The 25,881-nt window shown below is 35.5% G+C and overlaps 1 protein-coding gene across 8 annotated transcripts in view; it reads right to left on the minus strand.

Annotated features, from left to right (window-relative positions):
- Nucleotides 1-6,298: 6,298 nt before the first annotated feature.
- Mef2 (myocyte enhancer factor 2) overlaps nt 6,299-25,881 on the minus strand; it is a 52,341-nt gene continuing 32,758 nt past the window's right edge. For 5 of the 8 annotated variants that reach the window (XM_076393730.1, XM_076393733.1, XM_076393731.1 and 2 more), the window contains 7 exons: nt 11,424-11,540; nt 10,582-10,785; nt 9,373-9,531; nt 8,251-8,386; nt 7,803-8,059; nt 7,524-7,708; nt 6,299-6,755 (listed from right to left, as the gene is read on the minus strand). In XM_076393730.1, coding sequence (XP_076249845.1) covers nt 6,299-6,755; nt 7,524-7,708; nt 7,803-8,059; nt 8,251-8,386; nt 9,373-9,531; nt 10,582-10,785; nt 11,424-11,477 — 1,452 coding nt within the window. In that variant the 5' untranslated portion in view covers nt 11,478-11,540. Of the gene's footprint in view, nt 6,756-7,523; nt 7,709-7,802; nt 8,060-8,250; nt 8,387-9,372; nt 9,532-10,581; nt 10,786-11,423; nt 11,541-17,834; nt 17,968-25,881 lie in introns of those variants that run through there. The other 3 variants (XM_076393735.1, XM_076393736.1, XM_076393729.1) reach the window with 3 other exon arrangements.

Consider the following 25,881-nt stretch of genomic DNA (forward strand, 5'->3'; position numbering starts at 1 on the left):
TTTCGATTAGAAACTTCATGAAGAAACTGAATCACTGCTCTCACTCTCTAGTTTTTATTAAGTTACACGTAAGATACTTCGAAACGAAGGAATAGCTCGCACGTGCCCGATTTTTCGCAAACAATCGTTATTATCACACTACTGAACCGCGAATATCGTATCTCTTGTACAAATGAAGAACAAGACGAGAAAATATACTCTTCGTAATTTAGGGTATTTACTCAATCGTGTAACGTAATCCGCAACAACAGTCTACAGAATCGCGTTACAAGTACAGTCAGAGCAAAGTCAATTGGCCACTCAAGATCGTTTTCCTCATCACTTTGTCTCTAGCCTCTTAGTCTCGATTGTGTCTCGTTCAAAAGACAGAAAACGTTAATTGACAAAACACGAACTGTCTTTCGAAGGTAGTGACTAATTAAATTAATCTCGAGCAGTCAATCGATTTCGTTTCGAACTATATAGTAACTTTCCACAAACCGAGGTCTTCGATATTGATAAAATCTTAATGATCTCGAATATACCAAAGAGCTACTTAAGAAGAAAACGGGAGAAGAATAACAAAGAAGAAGAAAACAAAAATGGAGGGAAATGAAGAGATAAAAGAAACAAAAATAAAAGGTGAAATTAACCGGTAAAAATCGGTTCGTCTCTCTTGATTGGTGATTCACGATGGCACTATACAAATTACGAAATTACTTTCCATATAATTATCTCTCTCGCAACATTTTTTTATCGACTACTTAAACGCACAATATATATATGTATACGCCATAATATTATAATTATCCTAAGCACGTTACGGCGGTTAAAGTTCTTTTTCTTCTTTCATCAATATACGTACAGAGTAGTTCTCTCCCTATGTGAAAAGCTTTTCTTTTTTTTTTATACAACACTTTTATACGACGACATTATTTTATCAGATAACCCGCTCGACGCTCAAACGTGAGGCGTTCTACTACCTTTTCTGCTTTTTTTTTCTTTTAACAGTACAACGTGTAAACGTTTCATATATATTTATATATCGTACAAATAACAGTAGTTCGCTACGTAATTAATGTTTAAAAAGGTAATGTTAAGAACCATTCGCCTCGGTCCCGTTGCGAATTTTGAGACTAGTCGATCAGGGTGAGAACGAAAAATAACAAAAATACAAGTCTCTCAGGAATTTCCCTTTCTACCCCTCTTTGTCCGTTCCTTTCACCCTCCCCCCTCCCCCCCCAGCCCTTGTATTTACAAGAAAATCTAATATCGATCGAGTAGTTTCAAAATGCACACGGACGATGGTTAACAATAAAATGGCAATACGGTTTACGTTAGTTTCTTTCCATTTCTTATTTTTCTTTCCCTTAAAATGTGATGCTACGTGGCTGCTTTACAGATATGTTCATCGGTATTTTTAAACTTACATTTACGTATATTTATATATTTATATATGTATATATATTTTTTATATTTATATTTAGACGTATATATACATATATTTCCATCTTTGTTTACCCTCGCTGAATTTGCTGTGACAACAGTTGTGGCTAGTACATTTACATAACTCTGTAGTATCTTTTTTCCTCTTTTATTTGTAGTCGATTCGCTACTCTCTTATAGTGATCTGATACTTGTGCCGTGCAGTACGATTCGATTTACTATGTATATAATGTATACTAATCCGTGTTGATAACGTTAAGTTCGGATACTCGATTCGATATCATTTATGTATTAAAAAGGAATTTAGCCTTCAAAATGACAAAGGAACATTCCAGAATTCAATTTTTATCATATAGTTCAAAACATGACAAATAAGACATCATATCTTCCTTTTTCTTTTAATGAACTACCGATTAATTATTTCCCACTTTTGACCACATTCCAAAATCGAATTTGAAATATGAACTACAATCCTCGAATTGACAAATTTATAAACAAATCTTATTTCCTATTTCTCGTCATCTGATCAGTATGTTATTTAAAAAGAAATTGTCATTCGAAACTTTAAAATTTTAAAAACATTGGTTCCCACAATTTTACAATGATTCATTCGAAAGGCACGGAAGGTTAATGAAAATACGTTTACAATGCTTTATAATTACGCTACTCTATAACATTTAAATTCTTTAATTATTCCAATATATCGAAATATCTCAAAAAAGTGATGAATAATTTTCATTCTAAATAAACATCATGGAAACTTATGAACCTCTACTTTCTTCATACCTTTAGGTATAAAACGGAAAGAGAGGGATGAGAAACAAGAAGAAGATCGAAACGAGTATCCATCTGAGGTTCGTACCCTTTCGATAAAAACGGCTGATAACGGCCACGCCAAACAACTTTGCTCCCGGTACAAAAAGCTCTATCTTTGTTTTCTACGTTATTTCCGAGCTTACTTTTACATACAACATTTCTAATGATGGTCCATTTCATTCACAGCGTTCCAACAACTTCAAATAGTCTCTGAGTTTTCAACTACGATAATCGCTATCGTTTTACGTATTGAATAGTTCGTTTACGTCTTGGAGGCACAACCGCGCGATTAACTTTTGTAGAACAAAAGTGAAATTAATTTGAAACTTTTCCAATGCGAGTACGTTTGCCAACTTGAAGAGCAGATCTGCTCTAAATGCACTCGGTAAATATTTTATCAACTATGAAGAAACATATAACCATTGATAAACAATCTCTAATTAACATTATTAATGAGACCAGTAACAGGTTAATATAAATAACATAGTTACATATTGCAAAATGTTTAACAAGGATTCTGTGGAATTAAAGATCCTCTTCCACCTTTCTTTCATAGTGAACTTGGTTGTGCTCAACAAGATGAATACACATCAAATGTTCTCTCTCATCTGTTAACTTGGGCATACCTCATATTAAAAATATACATTAAAATGTATACACAATGTGTATCGTTAATATACACCATTTAGTAAATTTTCTATCTTTGGAGGTACCACTACATATATTTTCATTCTCTCGTGTCTTATAGTACAAGAGATCCATAAGCAACTGTATAATCCTTGTTCTGTACCTTTTGCATAGATAATGCTATTTCTCTTAATCAAACCAAGTACTGGTGGATCGTGTCAACTTCTTTTCTCACAGTTTCACATGGGAGCTACATTCGAATGTACATAACTAGACAAAATATTAATGTGCATTGAGAAAGATAATTATATCTTTTATAACACTGTACAAATGAGTACACATTTAATATCAAATTTTGGACTTTGTGCACCAAGTATAGAGAAACTAAGATGAAACAGTATCGGTCATAAATTTGAAATCATGTATTTTAGCTACAACGCTATAAAGATGACATATTGAATCCCTCCCTTCTGCATTGTCAAAGAAATAGGAACGAGAGTATATAATGAAATGCAAGAACATGTCAGGAGCTACCATTAAAATTAAAGCATGCAGAGCTTATTACAAATTCATAAAATGATTAATTTTTTTATGTATGATGATTTCAAATTTATAATCAAGAGCGTATTTAATGCATATTAGAGATTACTTGTGCCGAAATTTTTAGTTTAAATACATTTTGTACATTTTAATATAACTTATTCGCAGAGCTTTTGTGAGTTTACAAATACATATTGGTTTCTCTGTTCATATAGATATGAAAATGCAAAACTTTGTGCAGACAGCTGCCACTGTACAAAATAACAAAGCACATAAGAATAATGTTGAAACTCTAGCGAGAAATGGTTGTACAATATTAAGTAATTAATAATATAATTAATAACAATTATATTATTCAACGATCCACCTGTTGCGACTAAGAATTATCTGAAACTAATGCAAAGTATCGCAGATTACCTTTCAAGGATTTAATTCAGGCATGTACACTTAAGTTCACAGAGAGAGATATACATATACATATATATATAATTTCCATATATATATATATATATATATAATATCAGTTCAAATACAATAAATTTTGCATCAATAGGAAAATGTTTAATAACTAGTGAAGACATATATATATATATATATATATATATATGTATATATATATATACTTTTTTAATACATTAAATCTTACTTTTTTCGTTATGAAAAATAACAATTTCTTTATACTTTTTTTTTCTTTGATAAAAAAGTGTGTTGGCTAAGAGATTGCACTTTGTGATCATCTTAAAAATTTGTGATTAATCATTAGTGACTATACATTATATCTTATGTTTCGCACACCGATTGTTCGTACAGTCATCAGATACGTTTCTAATATACGTTAGTAAAGAACAAATTAATATCGAAGATTATACGACTCTTCTTTCATTTTCCTTTTAACGTACGCATATATATATATAATCTTCGGTTACAATATAATAAAGACTGACCTTCCCAGGTTGTCGGTTCATCGAGAGAACATTGCAAGATAAAGTCTGCTAGACTCCCGTTTAACTGTAACTTCATCGTGAGATACTTATATCTTTTCTCTTGCTTTCTGTTGTATCTTTTGCCCATTTTTCATCAGTACCTTTAACAACACACTTCTCTTGCAAACTGAATCTCGTTGGTAAATCATCTTGTGCAGACAACCATGGGCAAAGTCACCCAAAAGGAGGGCCACAAATGGTGCCAGGCACTATTTATTCATATACCGTTTGTGTAATTCATTAATAATTACGTTAATTACAATAATGTACCAAATACGACTCTTGAGAGCAGCTCACACCAGGATACATCCTGAGATTGAGTAAAGCATAGGCTGAGACCATCCCGAAGCGATTGAATCAGGAAGAAGACAACTCTGTATTTTACAATTGCAACCCTGTCTTGCCAAAGAGACTATGGATTCTGTTATAGAGTACTGCAATATGAACTGTAACCGTTTTTTAAAATCTTAAATTATAAACATGTTTAAGTAAACCCTTTAGTCCTTATTCCCCAACATCACCGTATGAACGCTTGCAAAAGCAAGCCTTCGTTGTGTACGATTTAGGCTTTGAGGGTTGCAAGTTTTCTTCCTTTTGTGTTATTCTCCTTTTTCCTTTTCATCTTTCATATCAAATGTGCAAAATACTTGTGGAAAATGTATAATAACGTATATATGTATACATATGCGAGTTGCGTGTATATACCTTTGTTTCTTTTCTTTTCTTTAATAATCAACACTATATAATATGCTTATTTCACATATAATATGCATATATCTCGTCTATTATCTCTTAATAATTCAATATATTAATTTCCGATCGTGTTTCTCATTTTTCCTACAGAATATCGTAATTAACTTTGAGTACAGCAGCCGATTATCCGTTTGTTTTCATTAGCGGACATAGACCGTTAATTAGTTCACTAAAAAGTTTCTCCACTATTTAAAATAAACCTTTACTTAAATGAGTCGGTAAAACAAATATAAAAGACGACCTACGACATGTGTGTACAATCGTTTCTACAATAAAAGTTGCACAATCCTTTTTTATTATTTATCACGAACAGTACGGTTTCCAAAAGTAAGGAAAGTAGATAGATTGCAATTTACAAAATTGAAGTAAGATAAAATTTCTACCACTATAATCGAATATCATTAATCTCTGACTAGGTATTTGATTAAAAAAAAAAAAAAAGAAAAAATTATGTTCATTGCTTCCAGCATTCTTTGCATAATAAAGCAACAATTAACGGATTATGCCGCGAATTTGACCTATCTACTACAACGCACAAAAAAACAAGTAACAAAGTACAATTACTGGTAAATCTCTATCGTATAAATCATCAGACGTTTGCAAGCTCTTTGAAGAATTCGGTTGTCGATGCATTTGTCTTGAAACATTTTATTTCCAATTCAACCAACGCATTCCCTCTAACACACACCGATTCCCTTTGTTTCTTCCTTTCATTTCAAAGGAATAACTCTTCGCTGTAGCGACAAGTATCAAAGACACAATGCCATATATCACGAAGAGAATGACAATGAATTAATGACATATATGTACAAACAACTTCGTATTATATACATGAAAATATATATATGTATCCATCATATATATATATAATATAATATATATATACGTATAACGCTTCAACATTATGGCACCGTATTTAATCGTCGAAAAACAAACGCATTTTCTGTTGGGCTTCAAAATATAAACAAATTTCTGCTCCTATCCACCCGTTCGAGATCGTGACGATAGTTCACCACGCAAACACCGAACCGAGCAGTGGCCAAAAAGTGTAACGAGTCTACGACTTCGAGTCCTGGAACAGTTCACAAGCACTATACGCCGTTAGTTGTACGTAAGGTTACGTAAAATGACTGAGCACGTCAGTAAGATCGACATTAAGTCGCCCAGCCTTCGGTGATTCTCGAACGCTTCATCAGCGGCCCGTTCTCATAATCTGAATTGTTCCCTCCGTTCCCAGCACTGGCGGCTGAATGACTCGTTCTAATATCCGCCACCGTGCCACTTCCTGGCGATGGTAAATTCGTCGGCGTTATGCTTCCCGAATGAGACGGCGGTGGATTACTGCTAGGTCTGCTCGACACAAGATTCAATGACTGTGGCCCAGGATGAGGTACGTGGTGTGGAGGAGGCGCACCGGTACTGGACGATGGTCCAATATTTAGAGTTGTGTGGTGAAGATTGCTGGTATTATTAGGTCCGCTGCTGTTCGAGCCACTATTCCCACCGTGCGGATCTCTCGGTGGACTGATTGGTTCGCTTTTTATTTTCACTGGTAAGGGCGATGTGGCTGGTGGTGGTGTACTGCTTGACACGGCTAGATGAGGAAGACCACTGTAAACAGATAACATTAACAGTGTAAAACTGAGCTCAAAGATCGTAGAAATTTCATTTATTTAACAAACATTTCGTGTAATATCTGTGGCTATAAAAGAAAAGAATGACTTATGTCACACTTTCAAAAAATTCGAGTTAAGGTCTTGAGTGGAGATCTAGAATATAGAATTTATATTTTCAGAAGAAAGAAATTGCATTCAAAGAACTTTTTCATTCAAGAATTAGGGTTCCAGAAGACAAAAGTGTAGAAGACATTGGAGTCGGAAACTTTAAGTTATATGTTACAACCACAGATACGTCTCGATGATTGTACAGAATCATATGTGCACCTAATTTACTGTTATAGTTGGCAACCCATATATGAGATCAAGAAAGCAAATGAGTGTGAATAAAAGCTCCGATGTGTGAAGATTGAATTAGACTAGAACTCTAAGTAATATAATTCAATAACATGCTTCACGCGTCAATCCACACAGGAAAAAAAACTATAAAACTCCAGTGGACATTATCTGATGCTAGAAAGATGCAGAAAGTACTTAACATCGTAAATATGACTAAATTTTATAGATAATCTTTAATATTCCTAACAGCACAAGAGGAACCACACTGTTCTCAGAAGAAATCGACGTCTTTTCTTTAAGGAGCGGTTTGAACGAATGAGTACGATTCTAAAAACTATAGAAAATTCTTTCTAATATACTGTAGACCATACCAACTGGACATATAGCTTTCTTTCGGTAACAATAATTATGAAATATGATTTACCTGATGCTGGACATGGTGGCTGCCGAATACATTGATAAGTCATCAACGTACCTCTGATGAGACCATGCTAAACTTCCCAAGTCCGAAGAATAATCCGTTGGTCCAAAGCTAGAGTATCCAGCTGGAACCGATGGTGTTTGTAGAGCTACTACTGGCGTGTTTAATGCGGATTGTGCATGACCACTCTGTATACCACAAAAAGAAGAAATTATACCTAAGTTGTATACCACAGATGTATCAGTCATAATGATAGTATTATCGCGGGAACGGTATACTTACATCATAACTAGTGTCTTCTGAAAGAGGTTGCGTAAGGGGTGTTGGAATAACTACTCGAAGATTAGTCCTGTGAGGATGAGGCGGTGGAGGTGGAGGTGGAGGCTGTGGCGAATGCCTAGACGGATTGCTGCCTTTGTTTGCACTGCCTCCTCCAACTCCTAATGCCGGCGAAGGTCCAGGACTAGGTGAACCACCGAGTGGAGATGCCGATGGAGGATATCCGTTGCTCATTTCCAACATGCCTCCTGGCGGATAAACTAAACAAAAAATGTTACATTAAAGAGTGATATATGTTTGGCTCCAATGATTAAAGAAAGCAGAGTATTATGTTGTCACATTCTTCATAAACACAGAATGTATTAATCTGCGAAGTAATATCTGTAGTGCCTGTTCATCTAATAGGCTAGATCAATAAATTGTGTAACAGATATCTGTAGTAATATTATACCTGAGTCTGTTTCAGAAGACGACGGTCGTGGAGAAATGCTGGTATGTGCCATTTGAGGACTAGATCCAAGTAGAGATTCGCCATAACTATTCACTGGTACGGATACAGGTAGAGTGTAATTAGATTGTCCCATTGCCTGAAATTTTAATAAATCAAGAACAATGCCATTAATACTGATTAAACACTTTTGAAAAATTAGCAAAGTCGAATATTTATTTCAAATATGAATATCTCCTATTACTCTTTGCATTTTAACCAGTCAGCAACATTGAATACAAGATGAAGAATCAAAAACATACCTTCCTAATCTCTTACAAACTTTGGATCTTCGAAAATCATAATCGAGAAATCATATTGTACTTTCATTTGAAATTATTACTAGAATAAGTATTGAATTATTAAGAATTACGAGATTTCTTGAGTTAAATAAATGACGTCAAAACCGGATTAGCATCTCACGTACGTAACAAAGTAGCTAAACAAGCAGGATCGAATGTTTACCGAATGTACATTTGCTTCTAAATAAAACAAGGCAAATAAAATCGAACAGTGTCGCTGATAAATTGTGCGTACGATGACGTTTGATAGTGGACTCGTTAAAAGCTAATAAATTGTAACCACGAGGACTGACGACTTGCTCTCAGTCATGTGAAAACTCCGAATCAGAGGTTCCCAAAGCAAACGAGGTACCAGGAGACAGCGAATACTGTCCTTTCACTAGAAACTAAGGAACATCAGACATACGAGGAAAGATCCTATATTTCTTTGCTCGTCAAGCAAAGTTCAGAAATTATTTGTTACAACGTGGACATTTGGTCAATTTTTTCTACCAACTTTAGAAAAGAAGGAAGCAAAATACTAATTGAACATTATTCGAATACTCAATGGAATACTATTTCTCCATTTTTAGAGAATCAACAATTGAAAATCTGTGACGATGAGTGATAGATACCTCAGACAAATGACGGAAGACCTTAAGAAGTCCATATCACTGTAGAAGCTAATCATAATGCCAATAATACTTCAGACAACCCTCCAAGAGGACATCTCAAACAACGCCCACAAGAATCCTCGGATATTGCAGCAGTGGCAACAGCAGAAGCGGACGGCCGAAATACTTACCCGAGTGCCGTTGTGCTGGTGCCTCTGCATCATCAGCTGGAACTCTTCGTCGATCTTGGTGTATTTGGCTTCGGTACGGGGGGTGAGATTGTACTCGATCGCGTCGGGCTCCGGACTTTCTGGGGACATGGCACCCTTATGTTCCTTCTTGTTGAGCGCCTGCAAGTGTCAGCAGACAGGTTCACGTGACCACACCGCCCGAGGGCACTCAACCTTCGCATGCACGTTAATTTAAACGCTAACCAGCCTGGCCTGTCTCGTTTTCACGATCGTCATTGACCATTCCATTCTATGTGTACTTTACCCATTCGCGCTTGCTTATACATGCGTTCACACGCAAAATCGTGTAACACGGTTACTCGACAATACCTTTCATTTGTACCACGCTTATCTCATTAATCTTCTTACCAGGAGACGTTGGTTGAGACAATATGGTAATAGATATTTCGTCTAAAAGTTATCAGTAATTTCTTTTCGATTATAAAATAGTAAAAGAAATGAAAAAATGGTCATTTTATAATATTATCGAAAAGCTGTTCTTTTTATTCTACAATTTTGTAACTTGCGTGGCGAACTTATAACGAATGAATTCTGTGCCCTATTCCAATCGAGACCAACAAGGTAATCCAAAAAAATCACTGATAACTTCGATAAATTTAAAATGCAATTCTTTCTGGCTGTATCGATACAAGGTGGACCCTTATTGATGGACCACCCTGTACAACTACAAAGCACGTTGGTAGACCGTCTGAAAAAAAGACAGGCGCGCAGGAAGCAGTATGTACCGCATGTATACAGTTGCTATACATGCTTCGTGTAATTTTGATGATCAACAACTGAAAAAGTTAATAACTAGTGATGGTGTACGGCAAGAGTTATTTTTCACTGTGAAATCTCTCATTTAACCGGTATAAGATACGCCTTCCGGCTGAACCAGCCACATCCACTGTTCATCAAAACGATCGAAAAAACTTTTAATATTCCCCAGAGTTACTAGAGTCCCTGTAAATCTTTCATCTACTGCGCTTAGCTCGAAACGATAGCTTTGCGTCTCCCCTGCACAAGGACAGCAAATTCGATAACTTGTTATGAACTTCGAAACTACCCCTATTACTTGAGACTGTGGCTTCGTGTCTTTTAGGGATGAAGAATTTGATAACTTCTTCGGGCAACTTGACCTTGGCGATTACCGAGGAGAAATCGGCTCACCTCGATGATATTCTTGTTGGTGAGGGACTCGTGGGGTTCGTTGTACTCGGTGTACTTGAGAAGAACCTTGTCCATGTCGGTGCTCGCATACTGATACAGCTTGTTGCTCGAGCTGAAGATAATCAGGGCGATCTCGCAGTCGCATAGCACCGACAGCTCATACGCCTTCTTCATTACCCCGAATTTCCTTTTGTTGAAGGTCACCTAATGGAACACACCAGGAACGTCTCATTTCTTCTTTCTCCGACAACCAAATCGATAATCAGTATAACTAACACATTGCATGTGTATTTAAAAAATGACACAATTAAAAAAATATGATTTTTAAGTTAAAACTATCAATCAATTCTAAAAAAGAAATTTTAGAATTTATTATAAATTACAAATGATTTGAATAATAAAAAAACTGTTTATTGCAGATAACTCATGTCTATTTCTCAGACGAATTATCCAAGTGAGATAACTTTCATCAGATACAACTACTCTATGTCAATATTTTATAAATAATTTTCTTCTCAGCTCATAGCTTTTTACTTTCCCTGAAAAATATACTTTTCTTGATTATGTCACTTTTGAAATAGGTATATATGCGATATGATTAGCATTAGTAATGGACTTTTGATACGAATATTCTTTACTTATTATAATCTTTTTATGTAACAAGCGATATGTATTTGATAGTAATGTACAAAATAATGCGGTCATTGGAACAAGATGGTCGATTATTGATTTAATTAAATATTAAGAATTTATCTATATAATGATATAATTAGGTAATTCGAATTTATTCAATTTATATATTCTCTTTTCTGTTTTGTTAAATACAATTTTTATAGAGATACCTGACGATTCCGTTCGTCCGTGATGCGCGAAATTTGAATCTTCTTCCGACCCATTTTTGCACAGCTTTGTGGAGAAGGGACAGCTCTTCGGAACCACTGGATGGAATATTAGAAATACTGTAACAAAAGATAAAACATACTTCTTAATATTCAATAATTTCAATTTTCAACAGAAACAAGATCATTGTCATAACTCAATTCTCTGCGATCTGAAACTGCTCAGACTGACGACTTAATTTTGTTACAGTGTTCAAAACATTTTTCCAACGCAACTAAAAGCACTTTTTGTACTTTTCGTACTTTTTGTACCTTTCTATGTGATCGTGAGTCATCACCGACAGAATGAAATGTACCTTTTAATACAATTGAACTCTCGTACATAAATTGACACAATAGAATAAAAAACAGAAGAAACATTGTATATTTAATACGCACAAAAATGAAAGAGAATGTCTTTCAGTCAGGATATACGTATAAAGCGTCTATGAATAAAAACTAAAAACAAAATTAACATAAAACAGAGTATCCCACAGTATAAATTTAATAGGTCAGATTCAATCAATTTTACAGGTTCAAAAAACGTATAATTAATAAAAAGTAAAAATACATAATAAGTAAAAAAATATACCTAATAATAAAAATAATAACAAATGACAGTCATCATTTAATGTTAACATACAAAATGTATTAAATTTTTCTATTACAGTTTCGTAAACGACAGTCAAATCTAAAAATGCTACTTGCTGGCAATTGATTTTAATTTAAAAGTAGAAAAGTACTTCACTAATTTAAAAATGCAGTCTCTGCCAATTATAAACAGTGACGAGGAAAAGCATTTAGAAAGTATTACTATCTATTCCGATAAATTCCAGCTTCAAATATTACTGTCGCCATAGCGTCGGGGAACTTTTGCGCGCGGAACAAAAGGGCGCGATATTCAACTGTCTCGCGGCAAAAACGGACCCATAGAAAACTAGAATACAGAGTTGGCAATACGCAACGACAGAACTGGACCATGCGTTAAAACCCTAACGCTGATGCACAACACAAAGCATGTGTCTTGTTTCTTGCAATATCGATTGCAACGTCGCGAGGTGAACTCGTCGATGGAAAAATAGGAGAATGCTTCATTCATATAACCCCTTTATATAAATAATATCAACTGCAAAATAGATGAATGAATTCCCTGCAGCAGATACTCAAGAATAATAACGAAAGGGGAAAATTAACAAAAGAAAATCAAAATTTGATTATCAACTTTTCCACACTTTTCATGTATCGTACATAATATACGTTTTGTTAAAAAATATATTTGACGACAGTAGGACAAGATCTAGTGCCTGAATTCCTTACGTGAATGAAATTCAAAAGGCCTGTATCATTTTACAATCTAAGGTACCATTTTTGAGATATATCCAAGTAATTAAAATTTGGAGGTGGTGTCTACTGATACGACGAACAAAATTTTAATTTCAACGCCTAAGATCAGGTTTAGGCGTGATCAAAGAGCGAGGGACGCGTGTAACTATAAGTCTAATACAATCTGTAATCACCAATAATTTATAATACACCCATTTATTTTTTAATGCAAGTTTTTACGTGTCTTGAAAATTCAAATAGGTTGTGCGATGAATTTTAATCTACACAATTTTTCGTGTAATTCAAGATAGTGCAAATGACTAAGCCGAATTTTCTTTTAGTATGAAGAATGTTTATGCTTGTTCTGTAATTCTAAAGCGCCTCGTACATATTCTGCATTTTCCACGCGCGTAATAAACTAGACGATGATGCTATGCTGTAACGCAGGCAAAAGAAATTAATTAGCCTGACGTAACTGTCGTCTCGTGGTTTCGGTGTTATAAGAACGATGACGATAAGTAATACTGCGAGATAAAACGAAACGTATCCATCCGCGTTGTTTATTACTATATTAAAGTAGATAGGGGCTTGATTTTCGTTAATCTTAATCTACAATAGTAATATGTAAAATATCGCAACTATTCCTATGAACTTTATTTAAACACAAATTATTATTATCATTATTAGGTATTATTATTATTATTATTATTATTAATTGTAAATAAGTCGTAACCCAATATATACATAATAGAAAAAAGATAACAAAAAGAAATATAGAGTTATTGTAATCAAATTTTAGAATATAGAGAAGAAATCCCATTACCAAAAAATCGTATGAGTAATGTTGGCTTTCCAATAGACAGAAACAAGAAGAAACGGCGCAGATAGTCGAAATATCTATTAAAATAATCCGATTTCTCAATTCTCGGCAATATCGCCGAGACACAAGATGGAAGTAAATAATTACGACGTTAGTGCAATTAATAACGACACAAGCGTGCTATAAGCGATCAATCGCTCTCCATTTTATCGCCAATAATTAACGTACGTAATAAACGATTTTGTCGTTCGTGTCTCACCCTTTTATAGTATGCTACTAAACGATGAATTACATCATACGATATATTTTTCGTGGAAATTAATAACAGCCATAGTACAAGGTCTGCAAAGAAATGATTAAAAGAAGATTTAGTGAACCTATAAATATTTAAATTACAACTTTCATGTAATACGAATTTATATATACATTATTACTACCTGTAATATACCTCAGTAGATAAATATATAAATCACGTTTCAATAATTATAGACCATTGACATACGTAATCTATTCTGAAGATAGAAAGACACAGGTGTATTAAGTTTTAATAGTTATGAATCATTGTTATGATTGACAGTAGCTACGTACGTTGACTGCAATCACTGATAAAGTTCATCGTGTGCAATGTCAGCGACAGATGAGTAAGATGAAAATCAAATTACTTTTACGCCAGATTAGATATAACACGCCTCGAAGGGATTATAGAGACTTTAAGTATTACGTGGCTTTGCCCACTAGTCTACTACTTATCTACTAAAACAAACTAGCAACTCGAATATAACACACACACATCAAATACAATAACAAAATAAATAACAACAACATTGTGTGATCTCCATGAATACAAAAATCGAATAATATTAATTATTTCACCTTGAATCGATACAATAATTTTCAATGTTTTCAAATAAGCAGTCGAAACGCTCGATTCGCTTCAACAAAATGTCTCTTACTGGATTAACTGTATTTTAATAATCGAATCGATTCAGTATATCAACTTTAAATCGACTGGAACTTACAATTATCGCATAACCAATTTCGCCATTTTTACTTAATGGAATAACTTTCATTCAGTACAGATAATCGATCGGTCGATGTGGTTCGATAAGTCAAACTTTATTCTACTCAAAGTTCAAGTCGTTCGACTAATCGACTACCTGATCCAATTCGATGAATCGTGCTCCGACCTGACCCCGGGATTCGAGTAGTCGAGTGCATCGAATGGTCGGGCAAGTCTAGTAAAAACATTGGCTTTAACTTCGTTCTAATTCTAAGCTCCATCAACTATATTTACCAAAGCCCCCCTTTCATTCATTCCGAGCACGCGATATCCCGCTATATGAATTAACGCGCGTTTCACGGGCAAACGTTATTTTTGTCGCGCCTATCTTGTGCATCGCGAAATTATGTTGTGCACCGTCACCGATCGTAATTATATCACACTCGTGAATTCCGTAAACTTTCACGATCAAATCAAACAGAGACTCGATAGGCGTCGGTCGTCGCACACGCGACTTTGTTCCACGCCTCACGAAGATAAATACCGATCAGAGATCGCGCGATCTGATTATCTTTCGTTCTGAACACACTTTCATATTTTTCTACGCACGAAAGAGAATTAAGTAAGTAATTATGTATTATACGAATCGAGAGGAATTCAACAACGAAGACACGCAGAGTACTTGTTCGGTATGATCTCACGACTTATTGCCAATCACGAAAATTATAAAGAAACGATGGACAAACCATGGTTTGAGCATCGCGTATGGCTCTTCTAGATATCTACTGTGGCTCTTAGGTTCTGATTCTTAGTAATCAAATTAATTTGGAATAAAGCTTTTAAATTAAAGATATTTTTAGATGAGCTTTTTTTGACATGATAGCGATGTTTGGTATAATATTTTAACTGTATTTATAATATTTAATATTCATATGTATGAAATATTGTACCTATAGAGAATGTGGCTTTTGAATATTTCTGATAGGTAAAATATAGCTTCTGTCACGACAGAATTTTGCCATCAGTGTTATAGACCATAAGAAATACATTTCTGTGATCAATTTTGGAAGTCTCACTAAATAGAACAATGTCTATAATGTTGAGCAACTGTAGATTTCAGGTAAATAGTCACAGTGATGAGACTAATCTAGGAGACTAGGTATCTATTTATAATCTAACATGCTACTAGTAGCAATAATAATAGTTACATTACTAAGATTCTATCATGAAAGATATATTATAAATGGAACTTCTGGCGATTTATTCTCTGCATAATTATGAGACTGTTCAACGTGTACTATTTGTGATATGCCATGGAGAGAAAAAAGTTTACGTAAAAAGCCCTAACCGGCTGGTTATGTACTTTCTTTGCCAGTGACAATAGAGAACTCGCGGAGAACTGGAGGAAGAGGTTGCCGCTCGAACTGTCGCCCGATCGAATTCGGTTTATTATACAAGAGCATAGAACGTGAGGCGAGGGGTCACCGACCACTGCGTATTTCTTTACACACACTGCATTTCATGTGAACGCTTTGGTGACGATCTTCACTGTATTTTAGAGAAATTCGTCGCAAGTTGCGGGACGATATTCAAGCCGACTGAAGAGATCTCAAGCATCACTTGTTCTCAGTACTTGAAGAATATTGTGGCTAATTATTTCTATAATTTGTGCTTTCAGAATTTAAAGATCCTATAATGAATGAATTCTTTTCTAAATAGTATCGTAAATAGTACTCTAATTTCCTAAATATTTAAAATTATTTTGCATTAGAAAATATACAATATTTTATAATAATACTTAGTTACTATAAAGTTTACGATTGATTATATTTATTCAAAGATTTTATAAAATTCAAAGATTTATTTTCCTAGATAATATTTGATAATTCCCTGCCATTTCACTTGAGAATAGAGAGAAAAGTATTGCTTGCATCACTGAATGAGTTAATATCTCAAACGTGGCCATTGCCCATCCTTCAGATTAGCTCAAGTAGAGGGGCACTGCACCTGGATGATGGAATGAAAAAAGTATTTCTTTTTACGATTACCATTATTAGGAATAGAGTTATTAATAATTCTTACCAATTGCAGTAAATTTGTGTAACCGGAAAGAAGCTATTATAATTTTTCGTAAAGAATAAATGAATTATGAAACTCTATAAGAATTTATCTTTTTTTCAATAATAAAATTCTAAACAAAAAAAATATTATTCTGCATTTTCTATCTATTTTTTATGTACAGTCATCTCTTTTTGGACTGTATCAGGTCGCTGACAATCTATGTATATAACATCATATTGTAATAATTTATTACAATGATTTCATGGGATCATTTAAATCGCATGTAATCATTAATATCAAATATCCTTTACGTTAAGTCGTCAATAAAATACCTTTAAATCGATGTACCAATTGAAACACGAAAGCTAACATGATAAGACAGGCTTAATTACAGTTAAGCCACTGAATATACAGTATAACATATTGAACTTTGCCAAATTGCTTCATTTAACGTTCTTTCGACTACATCCAAATCGTTAATAACACCGATATGTATTACCGCTAATTCGATCTGTCGTTCGATCATCCATATGTCGTATATTCATGACTATGCGAGTCAAATAAAAAGCAGACGTTTCCTGGGGAAAATAATTCGTGTAATCCTACAAATCTAGTTACAAATATCGAAAAGTAAAAAACTGAAGACAGACGAACCTCTGAGAAAGATAAATCCATTTAGTTGAATATTTCTATTGAATTTAAAATATTTATTTGATACTAATTCTTATATACTTATAACTATACTGTGAATTTTTATGTATTTATGGAAATTTGAAATATGTAGAGAGTTATAGAATGCATATAATATTCAATATTACAGAAAATGCGCAAAATAGAGTACAAAATACAGTATTCGAAACTTGGAACAAATTTTTGTTTAGATTCAATTTCTCCACCTGTGTTTTTAAAAATATGAAATTGCATAAAAATTCGCAATCTACTCATAACTAATGAATATATTTTAAGTACTTAATATTTTAGGTTACTTAAGCCCAACTATTGGTCGATAATGAACCAATAGCATCGATCGTCGAAGCGCGGTATATTTAAATCAACAATATCGATCAAACCATTAAAATTGAACAAATCAGATATTCTTCCAAGTGACAAATAATTTAAAATCGTTGCAATAAAAAATCAACGATAAATAAAAACGCATTTGATGACTCACCAACTCGATTCAGATTCGATCAATCGAGCATCTCGACGTCCATTCGCCAATCGATCGATCTTCTAGCGCGCACACAGAATCGATATCAAAACAAAGATGGCGAGGATCGCGGAACACTCTTCACAGATGTTATCACAATTTAAGCGGCAGTTCGTGTTCAGGCACTCCAGTCGTACGACGGCTAATAACTCACAAGCGTGTATCTTCTTCTTCTTCAAAAAAAACTGTCCTCTAGTCCCTTTCGATCGAACGTCAGTTTACGCGGAAGTTTCTTGCGATTTCATTCGCGAATCCACTTCCTCTCGGTAAACGTTGAGCCAGAGATCCGCGTAACAGCCTCCCCATCGGTCACAAAACAGTTTACCTCGTAACAGGCACGTTTTTCAACCTTTCCATTTGCCAACAGCAAACATCCAATTTTCATTCGTGCATGTACGCGGCGAACGACGACGACATACGCGCGTCACACACCGTACACACACGTATACGTACGCGCGTAACGTAGGAATACGTATATATGGTATATACAATATATGCGGTACGTGCGTACCAATGAGTGAGAAAATACAATTATCGAGAGGTTAGCCTAGTCAAAGGAGCGAGGAGAGAAAAGCTCGTTCTCCAGAACGGACGTCAATGGTCCCGCGATCGATATCTCCCCACTAACACCTCTCCGTGATAGGGTACAACTTTTAAGATCAAAACAAAACTCCTCGAGGCACGGTTACGCAGAGGAGAAATAACACCGCGGTGACTTTTTGGCACGCATCAACTTGCACTCGTTTTTCTGGCGATCGAATCAACACGCGTCACTTCGCACGCCGCGATCTCGTCGGTTCGTCAAACATCCACCGACAGCCAATCACGTATTACGATTCTCGTAACGACGGCGACAACTTCCTTTATCTCTCGATCCTCTTCTTCGTCTTCGTTTTCCTTCTTCTTACTTCTTCTTATTCTTCTTCTTCTTCTTCTTCTTCGATATACCGTGCGATATCGATACCGCTTTTTTCCCCCCTCTTGTTTCGGTCACTCGCGCGAGCCCGTCGTTTTGTGTTTATAACGTGTGCACGACCGTCGTGGAATCCTCAGGATCCAAGCTCACCCGGAGACAGATCAGGTTAGCTAGGTTAGAATATCCTTGGCTGACTAGAAACGATGACTAGAAACACGCACGTATTTCTCTTAAAATATATTTCACGTGCGGCGAACTGTCGATTCGCCACTGTTCTCCCGTACAAAGATTCAAATTTAGAAGCGTCGTATCGGACGGTAAAAAAGCGGGCCGCGCGCCTCGACCAGTTCGCGGTCGAGCCTGAAATAAAGATTTGAGGAAGTCGCGTGGAGAGCACGGGAACGAAGGAAAGAGAGAGAGAGCGACTGTGCGAGCGAGAGAAAGAGGGTGAAAGAGAGGTGAAGGAGGAGGGGGGGCCTGGCCGTGTTGCACATACCAGTCGGTCCACCTCGCCTCTGAAGTTCGCCTCGGCACGCCGAGCTAACGTCGACAAGGCTCGACCGCTGATTGGCTAATGTCGTGATCGACGTCAGACGGCGCCTCGCCAATTGCGTGGACGATGTGTGCGCAACGCATGCGCGCCACATCCACGCGGAACAGTCGTGCTGGCATTTCAGCTTCGACCGCGCGTTGAACGACGTTCTCTTTGATTTCGGAGAATATTATAATCAATTCGAATTCTCTTTATATGAACGCCTCATTTTTTTTAATACATTTGTGACAGAGTTTTATGTATGAAACATAAGCTCGTTAGTTTGCAATTGATGTAGAAATTGGTTATTAGAGGATGTCGTTGAAGAGAACGTCGTAATAATTCATGAAACTGAGGATGAAAAGATGGTACACGCGTGACTTGAAGAGAAATATTCTATGATATGTTATTCTGAATATTTTAAGTAATTTTTACTGTTATCTGGATAACGATCGTGTAAACATAAATGATTAGACAATCTCATACATTTATCAATATTAATGTAATTACCAATCTGAACGGAAGTCACAGAATAATTTAAAGAAAAACACGCTAGATGGAGTTAATGAAGCGTTAAAATAGTAAAATATTCGTTGTATCTATAATTATACTATTCTATGAATTTGAATGTAAATTAAAATTGTCATTGAATCATTTCTGTTTCGTTGTGTGCTTTATGGATGGCTCATTTTCTCTCTCACTGCTTTACGTCGTTAACACACAAGCTAACGAATGAATTATTAGACAACTATTGAAATGCTACCGAGTCATTCATAAACCTTGTCGGTGAACTATGTATTGAATGGCGTCACAGTTAATGTAAATCGTATCTGAAAAAAGTTTAGACTAGACGTAAAAATGGTACCTTTACACTTTATTAATATTTCGCTGACCAGAAATAACATCCCGTTAAAGAATCTAACCGACGTTTTATACAGCGTGACACTCTATTACCCAAAGTGTACAACAGGAGGATGAAAATAACAATCATGATATAGACTGTCTACGCTCATTGCACTACGATCATTGAACGATACGAGTCTGTATCAATGTTTCGAACAATTCGGTAAAATCAAAAGCTATTAATTTTTACTATGAATTCGAGAAACGAACCTTATTAAAGTTACAAAACTGAGTAGGCATCTAAATGTTAAATATTGTTTCAATGGAATGCAGACTAGTGTACTTGAAATACATCAATCATTTTCAATTGTGTTAGGTAATTGGAGTACTTTCTGTATACTTCGAGTACTTTCACAGCTACGATTAAATTGAGTGATTTCAGTATTTAAAGTACCTGTTTTATAACTTAGAGTATTATGTGCATTTCAAGTATTTCGAATGTTATGAATACTTTCTGTGCTTCAAGTATCTCTAAATTAAGTATTCCCAATGTACTATATACTTTATGTTTTCGAAGTACTTTGAATACTTTAAACATTTTTCAGTATTTCCAGTACATTTCCAGTATTTAAAGTACTCCAAGTAGCTTGAGTACTTTAGATACGAGTACTTTCAGGGCCACGAGTAGCTTGATAGTCCAAATATTTCAAACAGTGCTACAAATGCTTCCAGAACTTTGAACTCTAGGAATACTTCAAATGATCCGAGTACTTCGAATACATTATATAGTACTTATCATTTCAATCTTATGAAGTCACAGCTGACCAATTAACTCACACATGCATAAGAAGCTTGTTTACTACATTATAATTCGTTGTACACGATACGTTTGCTATTAATCCCATGCATTTCATCATTGCGCAGTTTACAACTCAACTTACGCTTCCCCTAACAGCCAACATTGAAAGTTGCCAATACACTACGAACATTTAGGAAGAACAGCATCTAATTCTGTGACTGTGAGGCAAAACTTATATCACTTATGTCATATTTATAATTTTTTCTATCTGCATTAATTTTCGAGATATTTACGAAAATGTATTTTCCATCCCAAATTTGGGAATGGTTATACCAAATTTCATCAAAATTAGAAGACAACACTAAACCGATGTATCTTGTTACATCACTTTGCCTTACAACCACACAATTAAACCCTAAACTTATCATAACCGAATACAGCAGTACTTCTACCGAACCTTCATCCCTAAATCCTAGATATATTCCAATTACCCACTGCTAAAGGTTACCAATACTTCACACAATACAAAGGCTGATAAAATTGCGCAGCCAGCGTAAGTGTGCAAAACGAGGGAAAAAAAGTTGAGCATGAACGGAGTTGCCCCGATGGCAATAAGAGTAAAGAAGAGCTGCTTTCATTAGAAAATTATTAGAACGCGAAACTGCCTCCAGGTCGGGGGACGCCGGATGGCGAAGATTGAAATATCGTTCAACGTCAAAACGTCAGCGTCGTGTGGACCACCAAGAAAAAGCTAACGAGACATTATCCATTACGTTGGATCAAGTTGCTTCGGCCGAGAGTGACGGATTAAAGAAGAAACAGGCCAACGGGAGGTAGAGAAGAGGAAGTACGAATGGGAACGGAGGGAAAACGTCCTGTCGAATCATCGTCCGTCGAAAAAAAGCTCTCAGAGTGGCGAACAGGAGCTAGGCTGCCCGATGCCTGTCGATATTTAACGAATTATCCCAGGTGCGGGTAAATATAAATCTACTCCAGGTCGGATCGTATGTATTATGCATGAGCTGCAATGTAGCTGTCCCCCCACAGAGGTCGGATAACCTAACCCGTCGAGAGAGCCGGCAAGTGTTCAATATATCCTAGCCTATCGATCTCGCCGACCGAGCGCGAAAAGACGCGAGAAACGGGACATAGATAAGTAATTAATATTACCAGGATAGGGGTAAACGCGCGATTCATCTGAGGACTCGTTCTCTCTTCTAGGTGTATTCAGTCGAATCGACCCTGAAGATGTGCCCATGGATGTCCTTACGGTAGTGAGACGTTATTAGTCGTTCCGTGATGCAAAGTCGTTCTTAAGGAAATTCGAAGGAGTTCATTTTGGAGAGGAAGATAGTTATTTGATAAATGAGAAATTGCTACTAAATCTTTGGGTTATTTCGAGAGTTCATAGCTGAACTATGGACACACATACGTGTAGGCCAGTTCTGATGGACCTAATTGGACCCAATTTTAGAAATATTTATTATTAGAATTTTAGAATGAGATCTGTTCCTTACAGGAGCTGTCCTCAAAGTGATTAATTATACGTTTTGAATTGTTCAAAAGTTTAATGCCAAAGCATTTGATTGATGCTTTTATATAAATAAATTTACTATAGTTAAAATAAGTATAGATATTTTTGTTTTGTGGAGGTAACTGGTTTGTGTTACTTTTAGTTATATAGTGAGTTTTTGTTGTGTTCGTTGATCCTAGTTCTAAGATAGTAATCCCTGAGATGATTTCTAGAATATTGTCCCCGATTATTCTGTGTATCAGATTACCTATTTACGATTTGTTTCACTGTTGGAAGATATACGCAACAGAATCTAGTGATTGTACGCAGCAACAATACCAGATGTCAAATTGTCGGCTGATCTTATTCAATAGGAAAATTTAAGATACTTTTGTGAAGACATGGCGGATACATTATGCATTCTAGCCCGTGCAGGTTTACGCGAGATGCTTTCGAGACGGTTTGCATTACAAAAATACCGCCGGTTGGATATGCTTCGAACGTTCAAATGGGAGTCAACCAGAAGCCTCTGAACGAGAGTGGTCCTGAAAAATGCGTTTACATAGATCTTTTGGAAAAATGACGTTGCCTTCCTGCAGCCTACTTATATTCCGAGATTTCACAAATAAGATACCAACGCGTACCAAAGAAATGGAACCCTTTCCTTAAAGAAGCACAGATATACATTTCTAGGTGACAATATTTAATTCTCGAAGGATAAAATCAAAGATTAATGAAACGCTATTGCTTCCTAATCTTAGAATTTTAATTGGAACATCAGACGTTTCTAATAAGTGATACACCAAAAGTAATATCATTTCACAGCACAGAACAGTGATCAACGAATTTTATAATCGCAATGGATTTAACCTTTAGTTGATATGCAGTCAGTATCATAAGATAACATGATAGAGTCAATACAATTTTATTATAAGAACTAATTAATATTAGTAGTCCAAAAAATCCAGCATGTTTATTAATCTCAGTAAGTAGAAGTACTTTTATTACGTTAATTAAGGATTAAATTTTCTCTAGGTGAAATTCGTCGAAAATATCTCTAGAATTCTACATTCCTTTCTAAGAAAATCGAAGACCTCAAATAGGGATGAAGAATCACTTGAATTCGATTATACACGGACTGGTGCAAACACGTACGCGCACATTTTAAACCCCTGATATTAAATTCTTCGGGAAAATCTAGGGAAATCTATCTTCATTATCGAATGAACGACGGTTAACCGTGTGACCCAGGTCGATCGCGAGCAGTCGCATTTCGCGAAATAGAATCGAAACAGGAATGACAGAAATGCCGACGGATCAGCGACGAAAACGGAAATAGACGTCGGTTCCTGCAACTATTTCGCGGAATAATCGGCATTATGATTAACCACGTTTCACCGAGCCGATTATCCCCTCCACTCTTCGTCAACGTGACGGTTAACCGATAACTCCATCTATTTCTTTCTGATCCAGTCACATCGGGTGATCGACGAAATGAAAATTGACTTTTCCGAAATATAAAACTCGCTTCTTCATATCAGGTTATGGGACAAAACATTTAGAACTCTATCTCCTCTGGTTGGTGTACCTATTTATTCTTCATAAACCTGCAGCTTGGTACAAGCAATAAGCTCATAGGAAATAAAAAGAAACAATTGTGAAAGAAAATAAGGGAATAATTCGATGAAGTAAGTGAGATTGCAACTTTAGTAGGAAAACTATAGTAGGAAATATGCCTGTACATAATTAAGTAACTATGAAATGTTCAAATATTGGATTGTTTCATTACACTCAGACTCAAACTGAGTGCGTTGGAAGATAAAAATCTAAGTCTAGCAAATAGAGAAACTATTTATTTATTCAGGAACACAAATAGTATGAAGCTTTTAATTGAACAGAGAATATAAAACCACTCTGTCCTGTTTCAAGTTTTTGTTTGATAGTTGGCAGATCAAGCAGAGTTGGCAATTATCGCGGAGCAGTTGTTACATCTCGCGACAGGCCATCCACTTCCGGCGAGGGAAGGATCGATGAGAAACTACGTAGTATAGGCTTGATTAAAGGAAACAAAAGACGCAGAAATGCGAATTATGCATTTTCACGCCAATGTTTATGCGTCCAATAAAATGTGATTTATCAATTTGCGTAAAATAAATGAAAATTCGGACCTCTTCATTTATAATACATAATGATTCATTACCCATATAGAAATGTAGAAATCGTTATGTATTAATCAATACATTCTTTCAACCTTCCTAATTGGAAAAGAAAATATGAAATCAGTATTCAAAGAAGAAGACATGGTACAACCGCAAAATTCAAGATTTCCTCATGATATGTATAATTCATTAGAATAAAACAAATACATTTGTGATCAATATTCTTTGACTTAGCTTAGCCTCCAAAAGGTTGCAAATTCTATCTAGACCTAAGTAATGAAAATCGCGCATAAGTTTCTTAAATACATACACATATACACCTCAAAGTATGTTCATATTATTGACTGCTTTTTTGTTTCACTCAGCTATCTTCAGTTTTCAAATATTAAACATTTAACTGAATCAATTACACAAAATACTTGGATCCATTTTAACCTCAGTATCTTTGAATATTAAACAAACTGTCATAATAAATGAAAATAGAAGGCAGCACGGAAAGATTTTCGAGGAAATTACCATAATTAATTAAATGTCCAATCTTTATACACGCAGCATCACTTTCAATAATTTTGCATTATTTCTTCGCGGGTTTTTTATTTAAAAAACATACTTTAAGAGAACTAAAGGAAAACTCAGATTTGAATTTAAGAGATTACTAGCAAATGTACGTAACTACGTACGTAATTGCTACGTTTTCGACGTGATAGAGATACGTTCGACCGAGTCATAGTGAAAAAACGCGCTTCGGGGAAAGCGGGAGAAAAGGCAAGGAAAAAGGGAACGGTCAACTAGACACGCGGATACCTTAGAGCACTGTAAAAGGGATGTCGGCCCTCGTGATCTCCTTTTGCTCGGCGGTGCGAAGGAAAAACAATGCACGTAACAAATACCTTTGCAGAGACGCGATCAATAGCAACATCGGGACTCTCTATGGTGTGGTTATACCCCATATTGGAACTTTCGTGGCCGCCAATTTTGTTCAATTCTATAGATTCACATGAATTCTCTAGTCGCCTACTTTATTACACCTAGGCCAACAACTAGCTTTATCAGAATGGAATAGTTGAAACGACGTCTAACTAAGTTTATGTCTGACTGAGAAGAATATAGACTCAGAATACGTTCTTTATTATCCCTTTATTCAATTATTTTTTCACATTCTTAAACTTGAAAGAATTTTCCTACTTTCTATAAGGGCATTATAATGAATCGTGACTATAAGGCAAGTAAATACTTTATAAGAAAT

The sequence above is a fragment of the Calliopsis andreniformis genome, chromosome 3 (genome assembly GCF_051401765.1).
Source record: "Calliopsis andreniformis isolate RMS-2024a chromosome 3, iyCalAndr_principal, whole genome shotgun sequence".
NCBI classification, from domain to species: Eukaryota; Metazoa; Arthropoda; class Insecta; order Hymenoptera; family Andrenidae; genus Calliopsis; species Calliopsis andreniformis.